The sequence below is a fragment of the Ambystoma mexicanum genome, chromosome 9 (assembly GCF_040938575.1).
Source record: "Ambystoma mexicanum isolate Mex_15411 chromosome 9, UKY_AmexF1_1, whole genome shotgun sequence".
NCBI classification, from domain to species: domain Eukaryota; kingdom Metazoa; phylum Chordata; class Amphibia; order Caudata; family Ambystomatidae; genus Ambystoma; species Ambystoma mexicanum.
In genome coordinates, this window is record NC_090931.1 from 236,994,938 (window position 1) to 237,010,147 (window position 15,210).

Below are 15,210 nucleotides of genomic sequence, written 5' to 3' on the forward strand. Positions count from 1 at the left end.
CGTTTTCCCCAGACCTGTAGGCCAACCTTCCAACATTGGTCTGCCTTGTGATATGAAGCCACCATCACCAGTTCTACCTATCAATCATGCAGGACGGATTTGCCATTTAAAACCATTGAAAATACTTTCCCAAGTTTAATACAGTCTTAAAAAATGGACTTCGAGGGGATTGGGTCCTCCGACGTATTCCATATCTATGACCGTAATCACCAAAGCTGTGCTGCTTCGGAAAATCTTTCTGCGTCCTGCCTCGATAACGTCGATACGCCTCCCTCGAGGACCTCCTCCGACGGCACTAGATGTTATAAGTAGGACGTGCGTTGCTCGTAGCCTCAGTTCCGTTTTTTCCGCGAACGTGTTCGCTCCGGGAATCTCGGCACGCCTCGACTCTTTGGAGTTTCTGTTGTTATCTCGGTTCTTCGAACCTGTTCGTTTTGTGAAGTTTCTTCTTCGTGAAGGATGTCTACCTTGTCTTCCACCCCGCATCCGGGCTTTAAGAAGTGCAGGGACTGTGGGTCCAAGATGTCGGTGACAGACTCGCACGACGCCTGCCTCTGGTGCCTCGGGGAGGCCCATGACACGGATGACTGTGTTAACTGCCAGTCGCTCACGTCCAAAGCCTTGCGGAAGCGCAAGAAGTTGTTGTCGCTAGGTAAGGTGTCCAAGCCACGGAAGTCGAGGTCTGCGGGGCTTACGACGGACGATTTGAGGGGCGACTCTCAGCATCGTCGTCGGAAGTCCAGTGGGTCTCGGTCCCGGAGTCGGTCTCGCCACTCCTCTGCCTCTTCGAGGCACTCCCGGAAGCGCCGTCATCGGTCGCCTTCCCCGTCCTCATCCGGGGACTCCGCCCATCGGCGGGTCGCTTATCCCACCAAGCATGTGACGCCAGAGGAATGGGCTTCCTTCGGGAAGAAAATGTTAGCGATTCTCGAATCGCAGGGCACCGGTCCGTCCGCGCCTCCAAGTGGGGTCGTTAGTGATCGGTCGAGAGACAGCGCTCTCACGCCTTCGGGCTCCGGTGGTCGGCACGATTCGCCGGAGAGGTCCCGCTCGGACAAGGGGAATGGTTCTCGTCATGCCCGGTCCGGGTCCCGGATCTCGACGCGCTCGAGACCGTGTGAACCTGTGGTGTCTTCGAGGAAGACGTCGACGCCGGTGGCGCTGAGGTCGTCGACTGACTCTTTCAAGGCACCGCCTCCGAAGAAGTCGTCGGCGCCATCAGCGCCCAGGCTGTCAAGGGACACGCTGGGGGCTCCGGCCTCGAGGCCTGTATCGACGCCATCGATTGTGTCGGCGCTGCGTTCGTCGACGCCGATTCACTCGACGCCTTTCGAGGCTGTGTCGACGGGGGTACCCCGGGGCTCGGTGGAACCCCCTAGAAAGGCTCTGGCCAAGGTCAAGCATGGCTTTGGTTCACATTCTGTGCCTTCTTACCGCCATCTTGAGTTTATTTCAGAGGTGGATGAAGGCTCTGATGATGGCATGGTTCCTAATGCGGTGCCTGACCAGATTCTCTCAGGCCATAGCCAATTTGAGGACCTGAGGCAGTCCCTGCACGGTGCTAGTGGGCTGGACACCTCTCCCAGGAGAGTTTCTTCAGGATGACCTTATGGATATCCTCGACCTTGGTCCACCAACTGACCCGGTACTGCCGTTTCAGAGGAGGGTGGCGGCGGCTTGGACTGCTCCGTAGAGTCTCCTGGCAGTGGGCAAGTCTTTGCCCCGAAAATACCGCCCAGCCAGTAGCGACCCCTGCTACTTGTCCAAGCACCCTACTCCGGAGAGTTTGGTGGTGCAGGCGGCTACGGCCCTGGCAAAGCAGGCATCATATCCTACCATCCCTCCTGATAGGGACGACAAGCGTTTTGACGGCTGGGCGAAGAAAGTGTTTTCTGCAGGGGGTATGGCGCTTCAGGCGGCCAACTCCATATGTGCCTTGTCACGTTTCACGCACACTCTATGGAACTGTGTTTCCTTAGCGGCTGAACATATTCTCAAAGGGGACGAACGGGATGGTTTCCATGCCATGGTTCAGGATGGCAAGGATGCCATGTGTGAGGCCGTTCAGTCGGGTTTGGACATGGCAGATTGCGTCAGCCGGTCCATGGCGGCGAGCACCGTGATACGCAGGTTTGCGTGGTTGCGGAAGTCGGGGTTTGCTCCTGATGTGCAGGCCCGGCTCCTCAACATGCCCTTTGACGGGGAACATCTTTTTGGCAGCAAGACCTCCAAAGCTGCAGCAAAGTGGTTGGGCACTGCAGTTCGACAACCTCCGCCTTTTCGTCCTAGGGGACAGCAGTGGAGGGGAGGTTCCTTTCTTTATTACTCATCCTTGGTAAAGCGAGAGGAGCTGCCAGTCAAAGGGGCCACCGTAGGACTGCTAGAGGTTGAAAACCGGTTACTCGAGGTGCCAAGGCCGCTCAGGCAGTTGCCTCTTTGCCCTCAGGCAACGCCGCAGCCGCTTCAACTCATTCATGAGGCCATGTCCCATGGTTTGCCGGTTGGGGGAAGGCTGGCGCAGCATCTTGTATAGTGGCGTGCCATTACTTCAGATGTGTGGGTTCTGGAGATCATAGCCCACGGCTACTGTCTTCCTTTCTGGCAGAGGCCTCACGACAATCCACCGGGGAATCTCTGTTTTGAAGAGTCCAGATCTGCTCCTTGCGCAGGAAATTCAATCTCTGCTGGAGAAAGGCGCCATAGAACTGCTGCCTGTAGCGGAGAGGAACAAGGGATGGTATTCCCCTTATTTTTTGATTTCCAAGAAAGACAGGGGTTTGAGACCCAATATGGACTTGTGCGGTTTGAACAAACTCCTCAGGAAGGACAAGTTCAAGATGGTTACTCTCTCTCAAGTCCTCCAGGCCCTTCAACTTCAGGACGGCTTGGTGTCTCTCGACCTCAAGGCTGCTTATTTTCATGTGCCGATCCATCCAAAGCACAAGAAGTACCTGAGGTTTGCGGTTGGAGACTCGCAATTTCAGTTTCGGATCCTGCCGTTCGGATTGACCTCCGCCCCGAGGGTCTTCACCAAGCTCATGGTAGCAGTGGCAGCGCATCTCGGGAAAAGGGCGATTCACGTCTACCCCTACCTGGATGATTGGTTGATCATGGCGCGCTCTCCTGAGCAAGTCCTGGATCATCAGTCCGTCACCTGCCACTCCCTCCACAAGCTGGGCTTCTCCCTCAACTTAAAGAAGTCCCATTTGACACCAACTCAGAGGCTCCAGTACATCGGAGCAATGCTCGACACGTCCCTGGGGCAGTGTTTTCCTCCCCAGGTGAGGGCTAATCACATTCAGCAGATGGTGCACAAGTTTCAACTTGCCCAGAGTCTCCCAGCATTCGAGTTTTTGAGACTGCTCGGCCTCATGGCATCCTGCATTCTTCTGGTGCCAGAGGCCAGGTTGCTGATGAGATCTTTGCAATGGGCACTCAAGCTCCAGTGGTCTCAGTCCTCCGGCAGGATGTCGGACTCTGTTCAGGTGCCGTCCTCGGTCGCCTGGGACCTTCTGTGGTGGTCCGACGAAGGCAATCTGATGAGGGGGGCTCCATTTTGGCTGCTGTTGGGTGACGATCGTGACGGACGCATCCCAACGAGTTGACAGTCAGCGGTCGTTGGTCTCCGTCAGAGTCCAGACTCCATATCAGTATGTTGGAGCTGAGGGCCGTCAGGCTAGCCCTGAAGGCTTAGCGAGGAAAGAATGTCCTGGTCCTGACGGACTACACGGTGGCAATGCACTACCTCAACAAAAAGGGGGGGGCGGGGTCACTTCCTCTGTGCAGGGAGGTGATGTAGCTCTGGTTCTGGGCAATCCAGCAGGAAGTTTCGATCTCGGCAGTTCATCTGGCCGGAGACGAAAACGAGACGGCGGACTCTCTGAGCAGGCAGAGCGTGATCTCTCACGAGTGGGAGTTGGCTCAGGAGATTCTCCTGGAGATCTTCGCCCTTTGGGGGACCCCTCAAGTGGATCTCTTCGCCTCCAGTGCCAACCGGAAGTGCGAGAGCTTCTGCTCGCGGGAATTTCCTCCAAAAGGAGCCTTAGGAGACGCGTTCGTGGTGGAGTGGCCATTCCCACTGCTGTACGTGTTTCCTCCAGTCCCCGTCATCCCGCAAGTACTGCAGAGGTTTGGTTCCCGGATGATCCTCATTGCTCCTGCGTGGACCCGGAGGACGTGGTACTTTCTCGACTTGCCCATCTGCCCTCCACGTCGTCTTCCCTACTGAGACGATCTGCTCTCATGGGATGGGGGTCAAGTTCTCCATCCAGAGGTCAGATCCCTCAACCTTCAACTTGGCTTCTGAAAGGTTGAGGTATAAGGATTGGGACCTCCCTGAAGACGTGATGGAGGTGTTGCTTTCGGCCAGACGGCCAGCAACAAAGTCCCTGTACCGTTGTAAAATTCCTTTAATTTCTCAGTTTCTGAAAGGGCTCACTAATGTGGTCCCTCCGTCACCTTTCTAGGTGCCCGGTTGGGATTTGAACCTTGTTCTCAAGTTTCTGATGGGTGCTCCATTTGAGCCTTTGCATTCATGCCCTTTAAGACTGTTGACTCTTAAAACTGTATTTTTGGTTGCGGTCACTTCCGCTCCCAGAGTGAGTGAGTTACAGGCACTTTCAGTTAAGCCACCCTTCACTGTGTTTCATTAGGACAGGGTTGTCCTTAGTTTGTCCTTCCTTTATTCCGAAGGTGGTGTCGGAATTTCATTTAGGCCAGAAGGTTGTTCTTCCGGCATTTTACCCTCCTCCACATCCTGGTAAGGAAGAGGAGAGGCTCCATAGGCTTTGATCCTAGGAGAGCGTTAAGCTTTTATATTTCACGCATGTCCCGGGTCAGAGTGGACGATCAACTCTTCATTGGTTACACTGGAAAGTGTTTGGGACAAGCTGTGATGAAACAGACTTTGTCTCGCTGGATTATTTTGGCCATCTCTGAGTGTTACTGCTTGGTGGTTAAGGACCCACCGGTCGGCTTGCGGCCCATTCTACCAGGGGTATGGCTGCCTCTACTCCCCTACAGAAGGGTGTTCCTATTCATAACATCTGTGATGCAGCCACCTGGGCTTCAGTACATACTTTTGTACGTCACTATTCCCTCGATTCCATCCGTGGGCAGGATCTGGCCTTTGGCAAGGCGGTCCTTTACACCGCAATTTGATTGGGCATTCTAAATTTCTGTTTTCTAAATTCTTTTCCCACCTCCTTGCATTGGTATTGTTTTGGGAGTCTGTCATAGATATGGAATACGTTGGAGGACCCAATCCCCTCAAAGAACGTTACTCTCTTACCTGGTAACGTTCTTTTGATGGGATGGTCCGACGACGTATTCCATATCGCTCCCTCCCTGCCTTCCCCGCTACAGAATTTCTTGTGCGATTGCACCTTACGTTTCTGCAAGGCTTTGTTTGTCAGACTGACAGAAGACTGGTACCACATGTTCTGGGGAAAAAGCTGCAACTGAGGCTACGGACGTCGCACGTCCTACTTATAACATCTGGTGACGTTGGCTGTCGGAGGAGGTCCTCGAGGGCGGCGTATCGACGTCATCAACGCAGACACCGAAAGATTTTCCGAAGCAGCACAGCTGTGGTGATTACTGTCATAGATATGGAATACCTCGTCGGACCATCCCATCGAAAGAACGTTACCAGGTAAGAGAGTAACTTGTTTTTCCTTTTCCAAAATTACCGAAATACTGGGATGACGACAAAGAGTGATCGAGAATGCAGAGCAAAGGTGGCTACAAGCCCAGCAGGCACTCTAGTTGTTGCTCGCATACACCTGTGCCCAAGAAATTTAAAGAGCTGGATCAGAGAGTCTGCAGCTGCTGCTACTGCTGATGGCAGAGAGCTGAACCTCTCTGCAAAGACTGTGAAAGGGAAAGGCTAAGGTGGGCGTGTTGGAGCCAGGTGCCTCACCAATGAAAAAATAAGCTGGTGCAAGATCAAGAAACGCTGCAGGAATGCCAGGAAGATGGCAAGAGACTCCTTGGCATTCGCAGGTGACCGAATGCAGCACTTCACTTACCGTAGCCCGTAACAAAACAGACGTGTCAAGTGGAAGCCACCAGAGACAGAACAATGAAGAGTATCTGATCACGAGACGAAAACAGGCAGAGAGCATTCACCGGCTGACTGCGGGAGAATTCAGGAAAGCCAACAAGATCCTGTGAGTCCACCCAAAGACAGCGGGGACCCACAAGTGTGTAAAATACAAAAAGCAGAGTAAACAGGCAGTTACAAGTGTGTGAATACAAGAAGCCCTGGCAGAAGAGTATACCAGGCAATCACAAGAAATGTGCAAAATTTTATTAACCCCTAAGAGGAATATGAGGACTAGAAAAAGGAACTGTGCTAACAATATTTCAGGTGTACTACAAAGCTAAACAGCTTTGTCCGAAAGTTTCGGTGTTAGTCAAGAAAGACACAAGGAACTATTGTGTGAGTAAAACATCAGGTAGTAGAGAGGAATCTAGGGGAAGGGACCCACCCTCTGCAGCAAGAACCTTATCCCTGGAGAAAGTTTGTGTTGGAGCCATTTTATTATTTCTTTATGAACACTCAAGGTTAAAGACATTTCCTTCTTCACCTTAGAGTTTAGTTTATAGTGTGAGTTTATAGTGTGAGGGTCAGAATGGGAGAGTTTTGATTTTGACATCCTGATACAGGCAGATCCTTAGTTTTTGGTTTAGGTAATGAAATTCCTCTTAGAGCGGGGTCAGAGAGGCATTTTCCCAACCCTTTTATTTTCAATAAAAGTCTTTAACCAAAGTCATGGCTAACTTCCTGTAATAACCACCACACACTGATGACAAGGGTGAGTGCGCCATGCGTTTATTTTCATAGCCCTATTTAAACTCCGAATCCGCAGAAGGAATTTACATATTTAGTTAAGATATATAGTGCTCCTTGCCACCAGCACCCTATTGAAAGGAGATAAGCTGAAGGTTGTAATGTACGAGTCACGGTGACTGTCATTTTTATCTAAGACAGATGCCTAGCCTTAGACTGAAATGTGCTGCTTCAGGAAAGCTTACTAGTCACCCTGACTTATGCTATTTTTATCTAACGGAAATGTCTTGCCTTAGGTTACTGTGCTTCGGGGAGACTCCCTGTGTTTATCAGCTGCTGCCCAGCAACACTCTGTAGTGACCTCGGGTCTTCTTTCAGCCTGTGGTCACAAGCATGTTTCTAAAAAGCACATTTTCAAAGTGCAAGCATTGTTAGGCTTATGTGAGCGATATAAGATGTCAGAATTTAGAAAGACATGAATGGCAACCTAACACTACCTTCTCTCTTATCTTAGTACTCCCTTCTACTCTACCCCTTCACAGTTCAAAATTGATGGGATCTATTTAGCTCCTGCTTGTGTCCTTGAAGAGCCTTTTTAGCTTAACACAAACAGATACCAGGAGTTACGTTTGGCTCCCCAGGCCAACTGATTCAAACAAATACACCTTTGGGAATTTAAATCTGTGCATTTGGGACAATTTATAAAGAAACATTTATACACATCTATACAACATTTAAAGCATAGCAGGTCATAAATAATGGACAAAGTGATAGGTTTACATATTATGTGGAAGTTCGATTTGTGGAACGCCATGTACTCCTGGTTCCCTAGTGGTAGCTCCTGGTCACTGGTTAATGATGGATACTCAGGAACTGCTTTTAGCACCTATCCAATCCTAATTTCGATCCCTGTCCTACCGCTGATCAACCTCCCAATACTACTCTCCACCTCCACTACTCTCCTTTCTACTCAAGGATAAGATGCCATTCTTACCCTATCAATATACACGCTCTTCTCACACACCCTCCACACTTTTTTCCTGCAACCTTCTCCTCGCCCCCATACACCCGTCTCTACCATCCCTACTGTCTCCTACACCTACTTACTTGCATGCTAACTACAATTACCCGCTTTCCAACTCCTGTCTCCCGCACTGTTTTCCTTTCTCTCTCCCGCACTCCACTCCCCCATTTCCTACACTACACTCAACTACAACTCTCTATCAAAAACTTAATTTGTAACCTGCCCAAATTCTGCCATCATCTTTCCAACACTCCACCCCACACGGTCAGTCCATGTCGTCAACGCCTTCGAAGCCCTCAGCACCAAAGCCATCGGGTCCTCGAGCCCTGTCAGGCCTTCGACGCCATTGTCGACGTCGATGCCGATACCATTGATATCGAAACTGTTTGTGCCGGCTGGACCAATTTTTTCAGTTCAGCCTAAAGGGCCTGTGTAACATCCAAAAAAAGACACTGGCTAAGTCAAGGTCGTCGCCTTCAACTGTTTCAAAGCCTCTGGGTTCCACACCTGAAAAAATGTTTGCCCCTTTACTGAAAAAGGATTAAGTCCCTCATTTGATTTTTGAGGAGGAGGAGCATTCAGATGAGGAAGACCCCTTTTGGTCTCCAGTATGGGACCCCTAATGTGCCTGACTATCTCATTTCGGAGGAGAGTAGGATGCAAGATCTTTGAGACACTTTGCATAATGCTAGTGGTATTGACACCTCTCCTGAGCTGGAGTTCGGCAAGCCAGGAGAGCATGCTGACTCCTCCTAACGGCAACTTATGTCTAGAGTTGTTGAATATTTAGGCCTCCAGTGCATTTTGATCAGGATGATCTCAGACATTTTGGACCAGGGTCCGCCCACGGATCCTGTGTTACCTTTCCATGTGGCTCTTAAAAAAAGGGTGGCCAGGAATTGGGAGACCCTGGAGACTACTCCGGTGGTGAACATATCTCTTACATGAAAATACCGCCCTTCCATTAGCGACCCCGGCTACCTGTCCCAACACCCCACTCCCAAGAGTCTGGTGGTCCAGGCAGCTACGGCTACCTCGAACAAGGCAGTGCACCCTACCATCCCTCCTGATAGGGACGATGATGACATCACAGGAGATTGTGATCCATAGAATGTTTGTCAAATTTTCAAAAAAGCCAGTGCTGACCTTTTACGCAGCTAAAGTCACCCCGGCACTAGTTTTTGGAGCAGAGGGTTTTCTTTTTACGCCGTGTAAAGTGTGGGCTTCTCTTGGGCTTGGGGGGGTGCCTTTCTGGAGGAAGATCTTGAAGCGTCCAAACTTGATAGCGACTTCTGCGTTTAGGTACGAGTTGGGATCATCACGTTATGTGCAAGAATGATCTGGAAGTCGCAGTCACTGTTTCGGAAATACATGTTACCAACTCCTCCTATGCCCTTTGAGATCCTTGGTGCAGCGTTGTGTAAGATGGTCCCTGACATCCTGGGACAGTGGGAGAGTTGCTGTAGGGCCACGCTGGATTCTTTAGGTGTGAATTTAGAAACATTGGTAATCAACACTGACAAGATAAAACAATTAAATCTGGGAGTCGGACTGGGTCCGTACAATGGAAGACAGGAGCATCCATTGTTTGCTGTCGGCTCTTGGGAAAGAAGTTAAGGCCCACGGCTTCACTCTGAGATAATTGTAGCTTTTTCCTTCACCTTGGTATTGGACACAGTTCCTTAGATTCCATCTTAACATGCACCCTACCAAGTTTAGGAAATTAAGATGATCTCAAGTCGAATGACGTGGCCTGTAGATTCTGTCAGTCTGAGACTCGGATAGAAATGCTGCAACACGTCACAGTATATTGTAAGGGTTTGACGGCAGTCAGAACTGGACATCTGGGGGATTGGATAAACAAGAGACAATGCTATTGCGCTAAGAAGTTTTGGAACCTCCCAATGGGTGGAGAAGACGTTCGGGCGATTTTGGTGCTGGTACAGTTTTTGAAAGACATTTTTAAATTGTCGAGGAGAGTGTTATAAGGGAGGGAACTGTTAATTGTGGGTAGGGGAATGCTTGTGGGGGATTGTGAGATCTAATGGAGTTTTATGAATATGTGATGTATTGATAAAAGTTTGCAATAAACTACAAAATCCCCCCCAAAAAATATATTTTTTTTTAATTCAATTTAAACATGCTTTAATAAACACTGTCAAACTGTATACAGTAGTAATACATTTCAAAGGAATAACCAACACATCGAACGTTTTGCTTCAGATACTTTTCCAAATTTTGCCTCCTTCTAGTAACTACTGTAGTGAATCGGGGTGAGCATCAGTAAATTAGCTTGACCAGGGAGTGTATTGTTTGCATCCAAACATAGACTACAATCTTGGCCCTGCCAAAACATAGACTACGATCGACAAAAGAAGAATCCATGCAAAATTTGGTAGATGTGGGTTCAAGGTGTGGATTTGTACACACACACACACACACACACACACACACACACACACACACACACACACACACACACACACACACACACACACACACACACACACACACACACACACACACACACACACACACACACAGACACACAGACACACAGACACACAGACACACAGACACACACACACACATTCAGTTTTATATATTAGATTTGTTTTGATACATATAGCTATAATAGATTGGTTATTAGTTAGCAATGTTTCCTTTTTTGTGTTTATAGTTTGTTAGATACCAGAACACATTGGAGGAACAGCAGCTTGGTTGTCTTCCTATAATAGGTGTTAGACACCTACTAATTTGGGCATATTAACATCTAGTTTTTCTTAAAGTACCTTTTCAGATCAGGCAGAAAAAGTAGAGTGTCTTCCTGTGATAATGCTCACTTTCAGGAAGTAAAAGTGACTAGTATACAACATGTATTTCTGGCTGAATGTTGGGGTAAGCAAATCTGGGGGAAAGGTGGTGAGAGAAGGCCTAGAAGACTTGGCTTTGGCGGTAGGGAGAAACATTACTTCCATATTAGAGGAGTTGAGCATTAGGCAGCGAACAGCCATTCAATGGTGCATGGCTGTCAGACAGTCGGCTATGCATTGGGGGAAAGCGGGATGAAGGAGGGGAAGTGACGATGATCTGGGTATTGCCAGTGAAGTGCTGATAGTTGAAGCTAAAGGAAGAAATTAGTTTACCCAGGGAGGAGCGAAGTACATGGTGGCTGATGGGCTTAAGAACTGATCCTAGGGTAACGCCCACCGGAAGTATTGCGCTTGGGAGGATGATTTGGAGTTCCATATGCTGAACAAGTAGTGGTTGGGCAGATGGGATGACAGCCACTCAATTACAGTGTTTTCAATCATGGGTAGTTAAGAAATTGAAGGAGGGATGCTCAGGGCTACACATTTCAAGTTGCAAGCACCTAGCCAGCCATAAATTTACTTGCCACCTCAATTCTATACATAGTGTAACAAATCAAGGGTATTCGTCCCTTCTCTCCAAGGTGGCCCTTCTCTCCAAGGTGGAGCCTCCCCCTTTGAGGCTAGGGACGTGAGTCCGTTCCGCAAGATCCTCCCTAGGGGTCTGGGCAAGTGGGACCTTACTGGGAGACACTCTCCCTTCGGGGACAAGGACTCCCGTTCCTGTGAGGAACTCCCTAGACCATCCACCATAGTGGCATACATGGGGCTATCCGATATGAAGAACTTTACAAGATCCAGGGATTTGGCTGAAGACCAAACAAAATATCCCATAATGCTGGAGGATCTGTCTCTTTAAGGAGAGACGTACATTTAACTGAGATGAGAAGGCTGGAAAAGGAGAGCACGCAGACGAGGGGCAAAGCACAGACAGAGAGAAGAGCTTAAGCAGGGTAATCCCCCTGACCAGGTGATGCCTAGAGGAGGCAGAGCCGATAACAGCCGCAGAGACTGTGACTTTCAGAGGAGTCCTGAACATCAGAGGGAAACCCTGGAGGCTCTTCATTTGTGAACAGAGAGAAGCTGGGGAGAAGGGAATCCCTATCCCGGTAGTGGCGCAACCACGACACTGTGCCTTTTGAATAGCGCCGAAACCACCCAGCGGGGGAGACGGGCACCCTGCGAGCCGAATCCAGACTGGGTCCTAACGAGAGAGAGGATCGGGTTTGGGACACCGATAACAAGGAGAAGCACAAGATCCTGAGCAGAGGAAGAGAACCCAAGCTTACGCAGAGCCCAACATTGTTCATCTGCAGATACAGAGGTAATGGGATTACCGGCAGGCCACCAGGGCATTGTTATGGAGCAGGATAAACTCGTCCGGTGCAATTAACGAGATATTAAATATAGAGCCATTAAAGTGTAACTGTGCTATTGTGATCAAAAGAATAACGAATAAGTCTGAAAGAGAAGGTATTAAGAACGGGGCACAAACGCCCGTTGAAGAGGGGAAATTACAATGGTTTAAGAAATAAGAGTGGAGGAAACCAGAAAGAGAAGTTTATGTATGGGAAGTGAAATCAAGTGTACCAGATAACAGGAGAAATATTCAAACTGAGCAACCCTAGGAGAGGAGGAAGGTGAAGTCACTAGAAAGGATAACAACCTAAGAAGGCCTGAGTTACAAGAGTCAGAAAGGCATGTAAGCCTAGATCAAAGTATATGAAAGAGTGATACAAAGGATTGTAAAACTGTCAAAAAAGGGGAAACAAAACCCAAGTACATTTTAATAGTTCCAGGATCTTGTCCAGAAGGTGGCAAGAAAATATTTGGAGCTATCTTACTGAAGGGAACTTTGGATTAAGAAGGGACATTGCCATACGAGATAACTAAGAGAGGGGAGACATTCTCCTAGTATAATTTAAATTAGTTAAAATAGTTGTAGGGCCAGTTAGAACTAATTTTGGACCGTGGACAAATTAATTTGGGTTGTTCTGATTAGCGCCTTGAGTTATTTATATAGGCAGGGATACCCCTCTAGCAATAGGGAAAGATGGGCCTTATCCTTATTATTTTAATAAACACCAGTAATCATGTTCTTCAAGTTTCCGCCTCCTTCCTATCCGTCACAATAGACAAAGCACATCATTTCTTACTCGCCAAGAGTCGATTATCACTAGCCTATAGCTAGTTAGTTGCAAGAGCAGATGGGTGATGATCAACCATGTCAAACTGCAGAAAGATCTAATAGAATGAGGAGGAGTGTGTGCTGAGCAGCTGTCAAGAATTTGGAGACTTTGTGAGTGCCATCTTCATTGAATGGTTGTATTGGCATCCAGATTAGAGTGGGTTGCAGAGTGAGTGTACTTTGATAATTGACTTTGATTTAAGACCACCATAATTTGAATATTAATAACGAAACTGACCCTCAAGCGCGAATATTTTCAAAGCAGCTTTAACGTAACTGAGAAAGTAACGTTTTTATTTTGCTTTTTTTCACAAGTGTTTTTTCTTTTCAGTTGAAATAAGCGCTGCCCCAAAGAAGCCTATGAACATTAGACCTGAGTCCTCTGAAGAGCTGCAGTAAGTCTTAAGAAGCCATGTTTCCGGCTAAGCTAAAGGATTGTAATTTTACTGAAGTAAATTAAATGCTTTTATAGCTGCAATTCATAAATCTTTGAAAACGGGGAGTTTACTGGGCTTTATTTTATATATCAAACGCATTTATCCTAGAAATGTATTCATGTTTCTAGTATTTTCTTTATTGTATTTGTAATTCAGCTTTTAAAATATTCCGACTTGCTCTGTGCTGTCTAATTCAATATTCCTTTCAGGAAGATTTTTATGCCAAACGTTGCTTCCATGGAATCTTGTACTATTCAAAAAATCAATATGGCTAAAAATGTCTCTAAACATAAACAGCATAAGCTAAATTTGAGCAAATCCACAACAGCACATATGTATGTGTCTGTCCCTTGTTTCCAGCTGTGTTGTCTTTAGATTGGAGGCATCTGCAGTGCATTTAACACAGAGGAGCTGTTCTAAAGTATTTTCTGATCTTAAGGTGGCCTATAAAAGCATACTTTCATTTTTGGAAATGATCACTAAGAAAGTATGTGCGAAAACAAACCTAACTCTTTCAAATTAAAATGTATTTTTCTTGCCTAAAATAACCCAGTTGATATTGAGGATTTTTTTTTATTCCATCAAAAGTCCTTTTAGTCCCAACTGTCAACGGTCGGAAGTAAAATACTCCCACCCTCAAAATGTTATCTGAAGCTATAGCTTTAAAGCGCTGGATCCCTGCACCCTTATATGGCCCTTCCACCCCAAATTCCCTATGATGAGATGACTGTTTTATTCCTTGTAAAATCGGAGAAGTGCAGTGGGTTGCGACCAGCACATGGTAATATTTTTTGCCCTCATATTAACCTTCAATAGGGTTTCAAAATTGTTTTGGCTTTTAGTATGTTAGAAAGTAACATTCATTGAAATAAATTGAAATGTTTGCTTTTATTTTTGTAGTTGCTTATCTTATAGTTATCAGATGGGGCCAAACGCTTTCATAGCTAAGATACCAGAGTGTGATGTCCAGGGTGGCAGCCCAGTCCACAGATTTCCCCTTTTCCGTTTTAGGTATTGATTCTGGTTATAGGCAGGGAAACTTGTATGGGGTGAACGTTTTTTTTCTAGTCGCCACTCCTGCTTTTTATGGTAGTAGAATGTTTTGTAAGGGTGTAGAAGGAGGGGACTGACACACAGGTAGGTAGCATGATTGTTAGCATAGATTTTTATTGTTTGAAAATAAAGAGGAAACCTATCTCTCCCTAACTCTAAGATGGGATGCCATGCCTCTACTCAGGAACTAAGGAATCTGTCTGAATGTCCAAGTAAATGAGAGTCCCCCGTCGTGTGTCAAAATGCCTACCTCCATCCCTTACACTAACAACTAAACTAAAGAGGTACTGGGTCTTCTTGGTCCAGAAGAATGATTCCCTTCTGCTGGAAACTGGGTTACAGTTGGCAGGTGAGAACTGCACATGTGAAAATGTCTCCCTTCTCCAGGTCTGTTTCTTTTCTGGATACAACACAAAGTTCCAGCTTTAGATGCTGTACATTTCTCACTTCAAACTCAAAAGTTCCAACTCAAACATAATCCCTTATTGCCCATAGTTTTTCTCACTATTGGGTTCCCGCAGAATGTTTCCCTTCTCCAACTAGCTTGTTCTCAACACTTTCGCAGTGCCAATGGAATGACACCCTTCCCTGGGCCTTTTTCTGCTTGGTTTCACGATACACAATACTGGGGGGAGGGAGTATGGCTTCCTTCCCCTGTTGTCTCTTGACTCCACGGTACACAACACCATGGACTATGGCTTCCTTCCCCTGATCTCACTTGGCTTGCAGTTTCATTGTGGTGGGGAAATTACCCTCTTCCCCAGGCCCTTCCAAGTCTTTGTCACAGTTCACGAAGGTTGGGGGGATGACTTCCTTCCCCTGGTCTTTCTTATAATTTTGTACAG

The 15,210-nt window shown here is 47.4% G+C and overlaps 1 protein-coding gene across 5 annotated transcripts in view; it reads left to right on the forward strand.

Moving 5' to 3' along the window:
• MSANTD2 (Myb/SANT DNA binding domain containing 2) overlaps window positions 1-15,210 on the forward strand; it is a 257,973-nt gene that overhangs the window by 122,274 nt on the left and 120,489 nt on the right. For all 5 annotated transcript variants that reach the window (XM_069614534.1, XM_069614533.1, XM_069614530.1 and 2 more), the window contains one exon: window positions 13,207-13,270. In XM_069614534.1, the coding sequence (XP_069470635.1) occupies window positions 13,207-13,270 (64 nt within the window). The remainder of the gene's footprint in view (window positions 1-13,206; window positions 13,271-15,210) is intronic.